This window comes from Tetrao urogallus, assembly GCF_951394365.1.
Source record: "Tetrao urogallus genome assembly, chromosome: 8".
In the NCBI taxonomy this organism is placed as follows: Eukaryota; Metazoa; Chordata; class Aves; order Galliformes; family Phasianidae; genus Tetrao; species Tetrao urogallus.
In genome coordinates this window covers 24,238,745-24,251,897 of record NC_136821.1, presented here as the reverse complement: position 1 = coordinate 24,251,897, position 13,153 = coordinate 24,238,745, and the positions used below count along the sequence as shown (strand labels likewise).

General features: G+C 37.4%; 1 protein-coding gene across 1 annotated transcript in view; it reads right to left on the bottom strand.

The window, feature by feature from the left end:
* Nucleotides 1-13,153, bottom strand: part of PARD3B (par-3 family cell polarity regulator beta) — a gene marked incomplete at both ends in the record, with an annotated part of 368,067 nt that overhangs the window by 195,870 nt on the left and 159,044 nt on the right. The window contains 3 exons of the mRNA XM_079539163.1: nucleotides 9,866-9,994; nucleotides 10,797-10,936; nucleotides 12,488-12,843. Of these exons, the coding sequence (XP_079395289.1) occupies nucleotides 9,866-9,994; nucleotides 10,797-10,936; nucleotides 12,488-12,843 (625 nt within the window). The remainder of the gene's footprint in view (nucleotides 1-9,865; nucleotides 9,995-10,796; nucleotides 10,937-12,487; nucleotides 12,844-13,153) is intronic.

Sequence of the window (13,153 nt, the reverse complement as noted above, 5' to 3'; positions counted from 1 at the left end):
AAATTCGTCCCGGAATGTAGCTACATGTTATTAAGTCAATATAATTTGCCCATCTGCAAAACACAAAAATGACATAGCACTGACACTGATAGCAGTCTTGATGCCAGAGCTCACGTCTACCTGTGCTACACATCTGTTTTAACTTCCCAGAAGAGGACAATTCCTTTACAGTTCTGTTACTTTTATTCACATTCTGAACACAATTTCTGAAAACCTACGAGTTCATACGTGTATAGGTGTCATGGTTCTATGCCCCGTACACTACATGATGTCTTGATGTGGAATACTGAAACCCAAAAAACATAGAACCATGACATTAGGCAATGCCGATCAACAATTTGGAGGTGTTCCTGCTCTTTCTTCAAAACAATCAGTGCAATGAGAGAAAAAAAATCTAACAAGCATTTTTGCATTTAACTTTCACGTGGTTTTGGAAGGAAGATTTTAGTGCCCTACCTAATTTTCCAAAACTCATGTGTACTTGTCAGAACTTTTAGGCCAGAACTACTGAAACAGCACATCCTGTCTGGATGTGGATGGAGAAAATCCTCCTTGGATTTTCTCAAGGTCCTGGACACGGTATCTCTGGCCATCCTTCAAGACAATCCATTATGCATTACTTTCCTGGTTCCCTAGGCAAGCAGTTCCTACATGCTGCTTTCCTCAACATGAAGAACCCCACGCAGAGCAAGAAACAGAGTGGTGTGAACATTACTGACAGGGACTATGGCTCTGACAGAGACCAGGAAACCCACTCCTGTGTGAAGGACTGTAGCCGAAGCAGAGGACCCAGGTTGGAGCAGAGCAGAAGTGTGAGGAGAAAGGAACTGTGTAGGAAACATTCAGTGGGGCGCGTGTCACCAAAGAGCAGTTTTCCCCCTTAGAAGCTCCGTGTTTCTCATTTCTCAACTTTTCTGGCCTCCATGGGAGCCTCCACAGGCCACCCCTCAGACATACCTCCTCCTGTGCATGCTCTTTGTTACCATTCTCCTTCCTGAAGTTCTTTGAGAAACAGAAAATTTCATCATACAAAAACCTTAGCAAATGTTATTTTTATCTATCATTGGAAAAAAAAAAAGAAATCACTCGCCTTCCATGAAGTCCTTCACAAAGTACTTCTTGTTCAACATACTAGAATTACGTACATACGTACACATAAAACTTATAACCTCTCCTTTTCATTATTTATATTCAGTCTTATCCTAAAATCAACAAAAGTTGAATTCAAGTAATGCTGAGCTTTCTTTAACTGTACTATCAAATATTTGTTACCCATAAGCAATGCTGAATAACTTGGCAATGTCTGCACAGGGATGGTAACATTAAAGGAGATGCTGATCTAAAAATGAGTAAACTATCTTGATTCACTTAAAATTTTCATCCCCTACTCATTCTATAGCATCTGGTAGCAAACGTCTGGGTGTTCAGTCTGTGACATCTCAAGACTCTTTAGTACGAATCCAGGATAGAAAAACCATTCTTTTTTTGTGAGAAAATGTGGATGGAAAGAGAAAAAAGGAAGAGGAGGGGGAAAAAAAGAGATGAACAGGATCAAAAATTTAATTTCATCACATGCTCCCTAAATAGTTTCAAATTATTACCCTGATGATCTTCACTTGCACTTGAAAAGAGTGCCTTTTTAACAGTGACCAAAAAGAGCTCCAGCCCTCCTTAAGTTAACAGCTCATCACTTAACTGCTTCATTTGGACAGCTGATTTCATGAGTGATAGCCGTGTTCCTACATTATGCAAGTATGAATATTAAATGCTGCTAGTGACTCACAGAGCTGAATTCCCACTGCCTCTGTTTCACTGACGTTGCTAAAACATTATCCCAAGGCATCAATACTTTACAATAGAGCAACCTCCATCAGCTGAGTTATGGCCTGGTAAAGCAAACCTTTTCCAACAGACTAAGACTCAAACTCTATTAGAAACATTTCGTACCTCAAAAACCATCCTAGAACTTGAATTCACTCAAACAGAATAAATGAAACAGACAATACAAATACTTTTCTGGGCCAAGAAAAGCTTCTCACAGTTGAATGCTATAAATGAGTCACTCAACAATCACACCATGTATCAGCCATCACAAACGTTTCATACCTAAGCACTTCAGGAATTACATGATAATTTATCACTGACATTATACTCCTGTGTTTTGTTAAACCCTAATATGCAACCACATAGCTGCTGACTCATTGCCCCTAAACTGAATTGGGGAAGAGAATTAGAAGGGCAAAAGTTGGAAAACCTGTAGGTAAAAATAAAGACAGCTTCGTAAGTTTGAAAAAAGCTCAGAAAAAAAAACAACACATTGCAGCAACAGAGCCAAGAAAAAAATAAAAACAAGTGATGCAAAACAGAACTGCTCACCATTATCCAAACAATGCCCAGCCTGCCCCGAGCAACCGCAGCCCCAGAGCAAACTCCCCTGCTTCTTTCTCCCCCACTTTTTATTAACGATCATCATGTTACGTAGCACAGAATATTCCTTCAGTCAGTTGGAGTCAGCTGTCCTGGCTGTATCACATCTCAGACTCTCGTGCATCCCCAGTCTGTTTGATGCAGGGATAGCTTGAGAAGCAGGGAAGGACCTGACCATGTGTAAGCAGTGCTCAGCAACTACTGTTTTCATAACAAATTCAGAACACACCGTAATACAAATTAATACGAAGAAAATTAACTTCATCCCAGCAAAAAACAGTACATGTGCTGCAGAAAAATGTGAGTAACTCAAGCTAAATGATAAAATCTCAAGTTCCAGGTTGCAAAGCAGTGAAAACTCAAGAAGGCCTTGAGGTGGACTGGCTTTGAAGATAGATACATTGCAACCAGTAAAAGGGATTCAAAACTCTTAAGTATTAATAAGACATACTTAACAGTATTAAGGTAGAAGAGACTTAGAATCAGTCAGCTGTGCTCTCTTTGCCCTTTCTTGGCAGGTCTTTCCTTCAGCTCAGCTAAATTTTAGTTCACCAGCTTTCAGTGGTTTCCTCAATTGCAAAAAGCTCTGACACGCACATGCATTTTCCTAGTCCCCTCTGCAGCCTGGTCGCATGTGTTATTTACTGCTCCAGTCTCAGCTCTTGCTGCGCAAACTCCGTGTTTCATCCAGCACTCCATAGTTTCTGAGTGCTCCCATCTGCTTAGGGATGATGAGGGTTTCCTGTCTTTCTCCAGTGTCGTTTTACCAGCCCAGAGTGCAGCAGACAAAGGAAGAGTAAGGGGCAATTTTCCCACTTGCTGCACAGACTCAGCCATTAAACAGACCAGAGCCAGCAATCAAACAGAAGCAAACAGTACAGTCCTCACGAAGAAAATCAGGACAGGAGTGTTTCTGCATACCTAGGTATCTGCATGAAACTTCAGTAAAATTGATTCTGATATTTACTGAATCACCATAAAACAGACAGAAAAGCTCAGAAGAATTTAAATGAAGGTGAGAGAATAGAGAACACTGAGTTTGCTAGTTTTAAGAGTAGAAAACCTAATAATATGTACTAAATAACATTCAGCAACAGAGATGGAAAACCTTCATTTAAGTCTCGGGATACACTTGATTAATTGAGGTTCTGCCAACAATTGTATTTAATTCTTAGAAGCATGTCTGTACCTCAGGTCTCTGATCTCTTAATTAAAAGGCTATAATAAGGGATTCTTAGAACATCTTAAAATTTTACTGGCATGTAATTAAATATCACCAACTAATTCCCAATCTTCTAAAGCAAAGATAAAATATATTTTTAGTCTTCTCTTATTCCCGCAACACACAAACTGCTCAGTCACCGCTATAAACACAACTGCAACCTCTGAAAAAAGTACTGTGCTCTGTAGTCTTTCCTCTGTGGTTAGTCCGTGGTTATACTCATTCAATGCTGTGTCAATCCTCCAACTGCCATGGGACATCACTTTCAATTAGTCCTTTCATTTAATCTTACCACGCCTGCTCTCATTGACCACTGCACTTTTTATCTGCGGATTTATGGTAATCTAATGCATATCTCTCACTAGAAAGGTTGCCTTATTTATCCAATTGTTCTTCTGCCAAAAGAGAAGCTTTAAAAAAAAAAAATTAGCTCCCACTTAAGCCAGGAAGGAAATAGCATTTGTTTAACACAACAAGAGACCTTTCAGTACCTGCCCGATGCCCTTGACCAACATGCTATTATGGTCTCTCAGTATGCTGGCTGCCCCTTGCCTGGCTGCTCATTTCTGATAAGAGATGCCAACTCCCTGGAGTGCCTTTCAGAGCTGAGAGCAAAAGGCAAGAGACCCAGGAAGGTTATTTTCAAAGGCTTATGAAGGAAATAAGACATTTACATGCTTTGCAATTATTTTCTGCAAAAACCTGCAAAAGCTAAAGAGAAGTATTTAAATCGTGGCACCACATAACAATTATTGGCAAAAAAGCTTGAAAAGAAGATACTCTCACTATTCTCTATGCTCTTTCCAAAGAGTCCAGGGACAATTAATAAACTGACTCATATAAAACATACACTGTATTTTGTCACAATCTACTAAATTCTAGTAAACTGAAGTCATTCTTCCATGTATCCTTCTTTTAACAGATGCCTTTGTAACAGCATCTTTAAAATCTGCATCTCATATTTCAATCAAAACGGTCGCTAATGGCACACCCTGCTTAGACAAGGCAAACAAAGCAATGCAAAATTGTATCTAAGTGAGAATTTTTAAAACTTCCAGTTTTAATTTTATAATTATTACTATTATTAAAACATAATCACGTTTATATAATATTATACTGTATATTAATAATATAATACATTGTATGATTATATTATATATATTACACAGAACTATTTTTATAAAAATAATATGCTTAAATTTAAAAAAAGAAATACTGCATTACTTGAGCTATTTATTCCCCTTAGGTATGTTAGGGGCCCTCTCCAGAAGCCAGAAGAAATGCAAAGGAAGGGATAATTCTTGTGAAGCCTTCTGTTTATTGCGCCAGGAAAGAAGGGCAAATTCCTTTTGCTGTGCTACCTTCTAAACGTGTCATCTCTTACTGACACATACTGGGAGCACAGTAACTACTTGACTATGCCTCAGTCTACAGCTCCCACTACTGCAGGCTACAATGAACTAGTAACCATGTTTTGAGACACACAACCAATGGAAGCTGAAAAACTTTGAGGGGCTGCATTACACAACCTTTGCACTCTAAAGAGACGTTTGCATAGACAAAATCTGCATCGATTTCTCAACTATTACAAAAGAAATAGTATCTAATACCCTTACAATAAAACACTCTCTCAAAAAAATCTTGAAAAAACCCAGGACTTTATTTGTGCTATTTACGAAGTAATTTAAAGCGGAAGATGCAACGTGTGTTCAAAATTTCCTTCTCTTCATTATGCAGAACAATTCAAAGACTGAATCTTCTGTGTTAATAAAATCCAGAATACATATATCGACCTATTTTTCTCAAGATTCTCTTACTTTGACTGCAGAGAACACAACAGGGAATCAGTACTCTCTGGAATCACTTTGTGATTATTTAGTCATTTCTGGTTTATCAGCATTAGAATCACCGGTTTGACCCAAAACAGGTGCAGAAATTCTGAAGTCTATATCTAAATTCCATTTATTATTTCCTGAACATAAAAAGGCAAGAAACAATTAAAAGGAAGTAATAGAAAATAAGCTCTGAATGTTAAAAACAAAAAAGACAAAATTTCAGGCAAAGAAGTTCTCATTCAGGCACACAAGTTCAAGGTGGTGGAAGGAATTAATTAGTATAACACTGAAACACAAAAATTAATCACAGTGAGCAGAAAAACATGCTTAATTTAACTTAATTCCTTCCATCCTATACAATCTTTTACACATTATATGTGTAAAAGACTCAAAGATCAACAGCTACATTACATAAACATCACTTCTCCCAGCTTTTGTTTTACAAGTGCTGGCTTGTTCCTTTTTTTCCCCCATTCTTCAAAGATCAGGATTATGCCAAGAAACCATAGAAATTGTGATTACAAAAAACTGGTAAGCTGAAAATCTCAGAACAAATTATGTGCATGTAAAAATGTACACTATGTGCATGTCTGAAGAACAAATGCACCCAAATATTCTCAGTGCTATCATAATTGTGGCAAGTGCAATACATGGACATTTCTCTGCCTGCGTGCAGAATATGCACTGGCCTGGAGGTTCATTTACAAAAAAGCACCAAACAGAATCTGTAAAGAGTCTCCAAGAACTGCAGAGGGCAGTGGTATGGAATGGGTTACACCAGAGCTGCTCTCATTCAGCAGCTTTGCTTGTTTTACCAATATCTGGCAGATAGAGGAATAGAAAGAAATGATCTTGATATCATTATTAGTGGAAATGTTACTTTCAGATCTGTAGTTTTCCTACAGAAAAACAAGATGCAACAAATATGCATGATCAAAACATCATTCTTTCAAAACGCAAAACAATAGCAGCAGTTTGCAGTGCATCCTTTTTACTATGATGAGAGCTGGAAAATCCAAACCAGTTAAGACAGTTTCTCTCTGTAATATTAACCATCCTCCAGAAAACAAATCACTGTTAAACAGCTTAAAATCCAAATGCACCTTACAGAATGTGCTGATCACTGGCCACTCTGCTATAATTAAGTGAAGCAAGAGCTTCCCCTGAGTTTTGGAATCAGTTCCCTGCTCAGCTGCTACGTTGTCAACAGCTGGCATGAATTACAGGGAACATTTGGCTAACTGGATAATAAGGAGAACAGCCTGTGGTTGGTCCAAATTTTACTTCACCGATCTGCTGCAATCAAAAAAATCTCATTAGATCCTCCTGGTTTTGTTTTTTTTTGTTGTTGTTTTTCTTTTTTTTCTCTTTTTTTTTTTTAAAGTAATACCAATGCTACAAAAAATTGGGTTTTCTATTTTATTCCCTCATTATGTGCAAACAATGTAAGTGTACAACTCAGATGTTGCATGACCCAGTGTAACTGAAGCCACAATTCTCTATAATTTAATAACACTGTCTGCAACACTCACTCATTCGCACACATATCACATCTTTCTTTGCTGGTATGGTAAAGGTTTGTTACTCTGCTTTTCTGTTTGCTGGCAATTCATCAGCACAGATGACCAAAACAAAGCCCCAACCTCTGCTCCCACATAGCTTATGGCAGAGCAAGTATTTGCGAAACTATGCTTTCTCCAAACAATAGATTTGTTATGAGGTAAAGACAAATTATATTACTATAGATCAACACAACCAAATGCCACCCTTCATTACTCTGTCATATTATTTGATTTGTGCCCATGCTGCCATCAAATTCTTTCCAGAAAACAATGTAGGAGCCAAGTTCAAGTGCAGCAACATGCTTGAAAGCAGTTCTGTGCATGGGTTCTAATGGGTCCAAGCTCCAGAGGTATCCTTGCTGTGGAGAGTGAGTGGATTTACTAGGTGTCTTCTCCTGTTCCTTAAAATCAGTGACAGGGAATCTAAAGAAAATATTTCTTCAGATTACATTCAAGTCCCTAGAGAACTGCTCAAATGAAGAACAAGTCTGATATAAAGCAATTACCCGACTATTGTCGAGCGTTAACAAAATTCTCATGTTTTTAAGTAAACTCTGCAAGCATGTTACATAGTCTGAGCATGCTGTTATAAATGTTCTTGAAAAATATTGGATTATCCACTGCCTCTCCTTCCAAAAACAAACATTTGAAGTGCTGGACTTTTTGTCCTCTTTGATCAAAACAGCACTGTAACTTTCAAGTTAGGAGAGGATTAGTCTAATGAAATATCACAGCTCAAGTTGGAAACAAAGAAGCTGATTTTTATTTCAATTTTCACTAAGACCATTCTCAGATGTCTCACGAACCATAGTAAGAATCATGTTAGTAACAACATCCAGTAGTTCAGTGCTATGTTAATGAACACTTCTGTCATAAGCTACCTAACAGACGTTGCTGAAAGGCTTTTTAATTCAGAAGGGCTTGTTCCATAAAATTATCTAATGTGTTTCAGTATCTCACATTTGTATTATGTTGTATTTGGCTGGGATGATAAGAAACACAGAACAGTATTAGAACTCACATATCATCACTATTACTGTGAGGGCCATCACTTGTGCATCAGTCTTTGCAGAGAAAGCAATCTAAGCAAAGGTCAAGCCAGCAGGATAAATGTGGCTACTTTCTACATTTCAATCTTGCCACTCAAAAGTAAGTCACCTTTTGAAAGGCAGTTAATCCTTGCTGTAGGGGCCAGAATTTAATAGAAGGCAATTGGGGAAGGTAAAAATTATAAACAGCTTTTAGATTCTTCCAGGCTACTATACCCACATGTTGCTACAGTGATTTCCGAGATAATTTGGACTACAACACTATAGAAGAATAACGTGTAATGCTGAAAGAAGAAGAGAAAAAAGAATACATACTTTAGAAAAAGTGCATTTTCCAAGTGATGAGCTTTGTAACTTAAAACCACATTTAAAAAAAAAACAACCACAAAACTTGATGAGTCACCTTTTCAAAAAAACAATCTCAAATTTAGAAGATATGGTAAAGAAATCTTAAATGTAACAGCTAATTTAGTACTCGAGTCTCAGAAATGTCCCTACGGTTTACAAAGACACTGACACCACAGCACAGGGCTTCCTAAACAGAACTTCACAGTGACCAACTTATCTCTTTTAGGAACCACTGACAAGGAGTGTCCGACTAACCTGAGATAGGGCTCAATACACTCTGCCGTTATTCTCTTCAAAAATTACTCAGTTGGAACAAAAAAGGAAGCCAAAAACAGTTTTGTTAAGACACTTCACAGTTGTCCTATTACAGGAGAATGCAGGCACCAGGAACACAAGAGAAAAGGCTCACATGACAGAATCTGAACTCCTCTACAGCTTCTCCTCCTACCAGAGGCAGCGGACGCCTTTACCTCAACAAGGCCCATCCCATAACAAGGAAACAAAACAAAAACTATCAGCAATGGTTTATGAGAAAGCATACTGGATAATTTCTGTAGAAGGTTCTGCTAACAGTGTAAAGGAAGATGCCTCCTTCTCCCTTTTTGCTTTTCACTTAAGAAAAGAATCAAGGCGGGTTTGTGTTCTTTTGAGATAAAACAAGACAAAAGCAGGAAATGCTCTCCTTCTTCCTTTACCCCAACAACTTCTTAATGAAAGGTCAAGCATAGCCATCAATCATGATAAGGAAGAGGGACCAAAAAGATGACCTTCTTTGAGGGGAAACAAGTACCTATCAGATAGCACTTATACACTGATATAGTTCTCTCATGACACGCGAGACAAAAGAGACAAAAGAGTTTCATGCCCACATGGAAAAGTGAAAATTAAGCACTAGAGATAAGCTCTGGGATGTCTGATTTTCTTCCATTATGTCAGACAAATGCAAGTCAAGCAAAAGCTCACTTCCAAAATTTGTCAGCAACACAATCGAATGCTACCCCTCACTGCTTCTGCAGTTTGGCAGCCCAGATTAGAAGATTCATCACCTGGGGTCAGCCACCATCACTAGCTTGTTACTGATAAATTGCAGGACTCATCATGTGCACTTCAAACAGCTTTAAAGTTTGTTGCTTTTCTGAAAGAGAACAATCTGCTTTCAGTCATGCTTGACCTCACTGTTACAAAATTCATTTAACATATTCCACTGTGAATGATGCTTATGAGGTAATTTCTGGGAAGAAAGTAAAACTTCTATCTGAAGTAGATAAAATCAAATATAAGCAGTTCTCCAAAGCAAGACTTGTTGACTTATCCTTTGCTAGCTTTCTCAGCCAACATCAGTTAACTTCTATTTCCTGGGCTAGTTTTAAAACACAGGGCTTCCTTTCAATACCACTCTTGAAGGAAAAAAAAAAAGTTTACCAGCTCTCGAGGTAGAAAGGCCTCCTCCTGACGAGCCACGATGAGACAGACAGTTTCCCCTTGCTTTGTGCTCCTCAGCATAGCTACAAGCTCCTCCTGGGTCCTGCCAGTGATGTCCCATCCATTCACCTGCCAGACACAAAAGATGCCACAAAACTGTATGTTTGTTTTTTTTTTTTTTTTTTTAATCATTTTCCCCTCATCTAATGCAGGTGCCATTTGTTGACTGAGAGCAAATAATTAGCAATAGCTCTACCACTGTCTCTCCTGACCCTGCAGAAGTTACTTAACCTTTTTTTCCTCCTTTTTACCATCTGCTAAAGCAAGTCTGTGGTACTTACCCACCTTGCAGGGGGTTTGTGAGGCTTAATTAGTTTCTAAAGCACTTTGAAGATGAAAAGTACAAAAACAAAACCTAAGTATTATTAAAACTGTTTACCTTAAGAGCTTTTTGAGGTTACTAAGTAGAAATAACCCATTAGATAATGAAATTGTAAGCCACAATCTGTCTGAAAATTTTAAAAAGTCCCATTTGAGCAAAACTGCTTTACAATGAGCACTTAACCACCTCAATATTAATCAGATTTTGGACATGTCTGAGGAGGCAATACATGTTTTTTTTCTGAACTGATGTATTTACCTGCTTGAAGAACCTGTGAGTTAGATTTCCCTCGTTCTACTGTCCCATGGACCCCTGTACCCATCAACTCTTTCTGAACTGTAGTGTAAAAAGCTTCTTGACAAACAGGAGAAAAGCCTTGGTACATTTTTATCAAGGTCAAGAATTTCAATTCTGTACATCAGTAAGATGTACAGGAAATACAGCATGTCTATTAAAACCTGAGAATCACAGAATTCATAGAATCACAGAACCATAGAAAACCAGAGATCAAGATTCATCAATGCAAGTAAAATGAGCATTTATCCTAACCTCCAGGATCCTGTCACCTGACTGCAAACGGCCATCTTTTACTGCTGCACCTTTTGGTAAAATATTCTTCACAAAAATAGGACCAGGACCGTGTACTGAAGAATCCCTGGTAACCACAGTGAAACCAAGTCCTTCAGGACCTAGGAGGTCAGACAAAGAATTCCCAGCATAAGTTATAACAACCAAACGATAATCATGAAAATAAGTAATCAATGTCAGTATAACGTATCACAGGTGCTCATTTGAATTAGCTCTTAAAAAAGCAAAAGTAAACAAAAAGCTGTAAACATGAACCTATTTTCTGCAGAGTCTAGAAAGGAATTGTATTAATGTCAGAACATACATGCTTAAATCCTCTGGCAACAACTGCAGATGGCAATGCTTTTGGATAACCCACAATAATACAAGACAAACCAGAACTCTCATTTTAAAGAGCATACCTTTTCTGTAAGTGGTTTTATCATCACCTTGCACATTATTGTCAATAGCCATTCCAATAATTCAGAGCAATCAGAATTTCTTACTTATAAGCATAAATATAATTTAGCAGGGCTTTACTGAAAGTTAGTGAAAAAAAGAAAATGCCACATGATTTGCATGTGAAAACTGCTGACTGCTGTTAAGAAAGCTTTCTAGTGAAGGCATTTTGTACTTGGAAAGAAACAAGCTGAAGTGTTAACAGATAACTGTTTAATAAATAATTATGTTGTATAATCAATATTAAGAATTAAAGGTCACTGAAATCACGCAAGAATAGCGAGGTCCATAAAGATCTATCTTCCGGTGAGTGTATTTGCTACCTATGTAGACTAGTTTTCATATATGTCAGTATCACATTCCTATCATTTCTAAAAATATAAATTATAATTTCAAAATCAAAAACACGGCATCTAAAATGGTAAAAATTCTGAAGTAGGTTTCATAAACACAAAGCTAAAAAGTTCAGAAGGAAACATGAGTTAAGTTAAAAAATAGCAAAAATTAAGAAATGACAGCTTGATTACATTCATTATGTATTAAAAGAATAAAGTTACAATTTTTAAAAAGGTCACTTCTAGCATCAAATTTAACTCCCAGACAAATCAGAGACAGAAATTAAACAGAAAATGTAAATGCTAATTGGGATTCACTTAAGCACACTTTACTGGATTGCATAAACCTGCTGTTCCATGCAAAGACAGACATCTACATGGAGTAGCAATTAAGAACATGTACAGAAAAGCCAGGATACTAACAGCAAGAAAACAGATAAAAAGATACAGTTTGCAGAAAATAAAAAGGAGAAAGATAAAATTTATGGTCAACATGAAACAGAGTATTTCGTAAATGTATTTTACAAATATCCTAACTACTGGTCTATTAGCAGATATGAATAAAAAGTAATGGAAAACAGTAGCAGAACGTTCAAACACCTGTATTGGGAAAAGGCTGAACGAATTCTTCATTTCATATGGTGTTAATCAAACACCTTCCACATAACCTGAGATGGTCTAAGATCAGTGAATTGAGATAATGCTTCTAAAATTTATAGGAAAGCTGACCATTGAGAACATTACTGTTAATGTTCTTCTACCTTTTGGAAGTTTTGGAACTTTTAAACCAAAAATAACTTGCTTGTACATTCAACATCACTAGTTCAGTTAAAAGGTGAAGTATCAATGCTACAGAAAAAAAAATTTCTAAAGATTTACCTTTTTTCAGGTCTATCTTTATTTTCTTTGCATTTTTTTTATTGCCAAAGCCCATAAGGGGAGACAATGAGGGTGAAGATGGTTTTCTACCCAGACGTGGGAGGTTGGGGCTCTTAGCTTGTAGTGTTGCCTGTACACCAGCATCCAAGCTGCCTGCTCCAGAAAGATGAATTGTTTTCAGAGTAGGCTTCGGATGAACAGGAGGCGGAATCTTTGTTTTTGGAACTTCTTCATCATTGTGCAGAAAACAAAGAGGAGCAATAGCAGACTTCTCGTATTGTTCTCGATTATAAGGAGGAAGGACTTCCAAAATGACATTCTGAAATTTCATCGCCTGGCGGAAGATGTCCTGAGCCCTTTAAAAGACAGACACAAAAATTCACATTGCCCATATTTTCTGGTTTGCTATGTTTGAAGTTGTTTACAGAGAAAAAAGACAAAAATGTATTTTAAATGTGGGCAAATAACATTACCTTCACATCTGCACAATCTCTTTTCTAAAAAGTAACCATGAAATAAGACTTCTATACCATAACATTTCCTTAAATTTCAAGTAGGCATATCACATCGCATAGGATTCCTATGGTGCTAAAAACACATCAGAGTATAAAGTAATACAATTCTCCATGTAGAACATCAGGTAGAGAAGTTCTGATGGCAGAAACT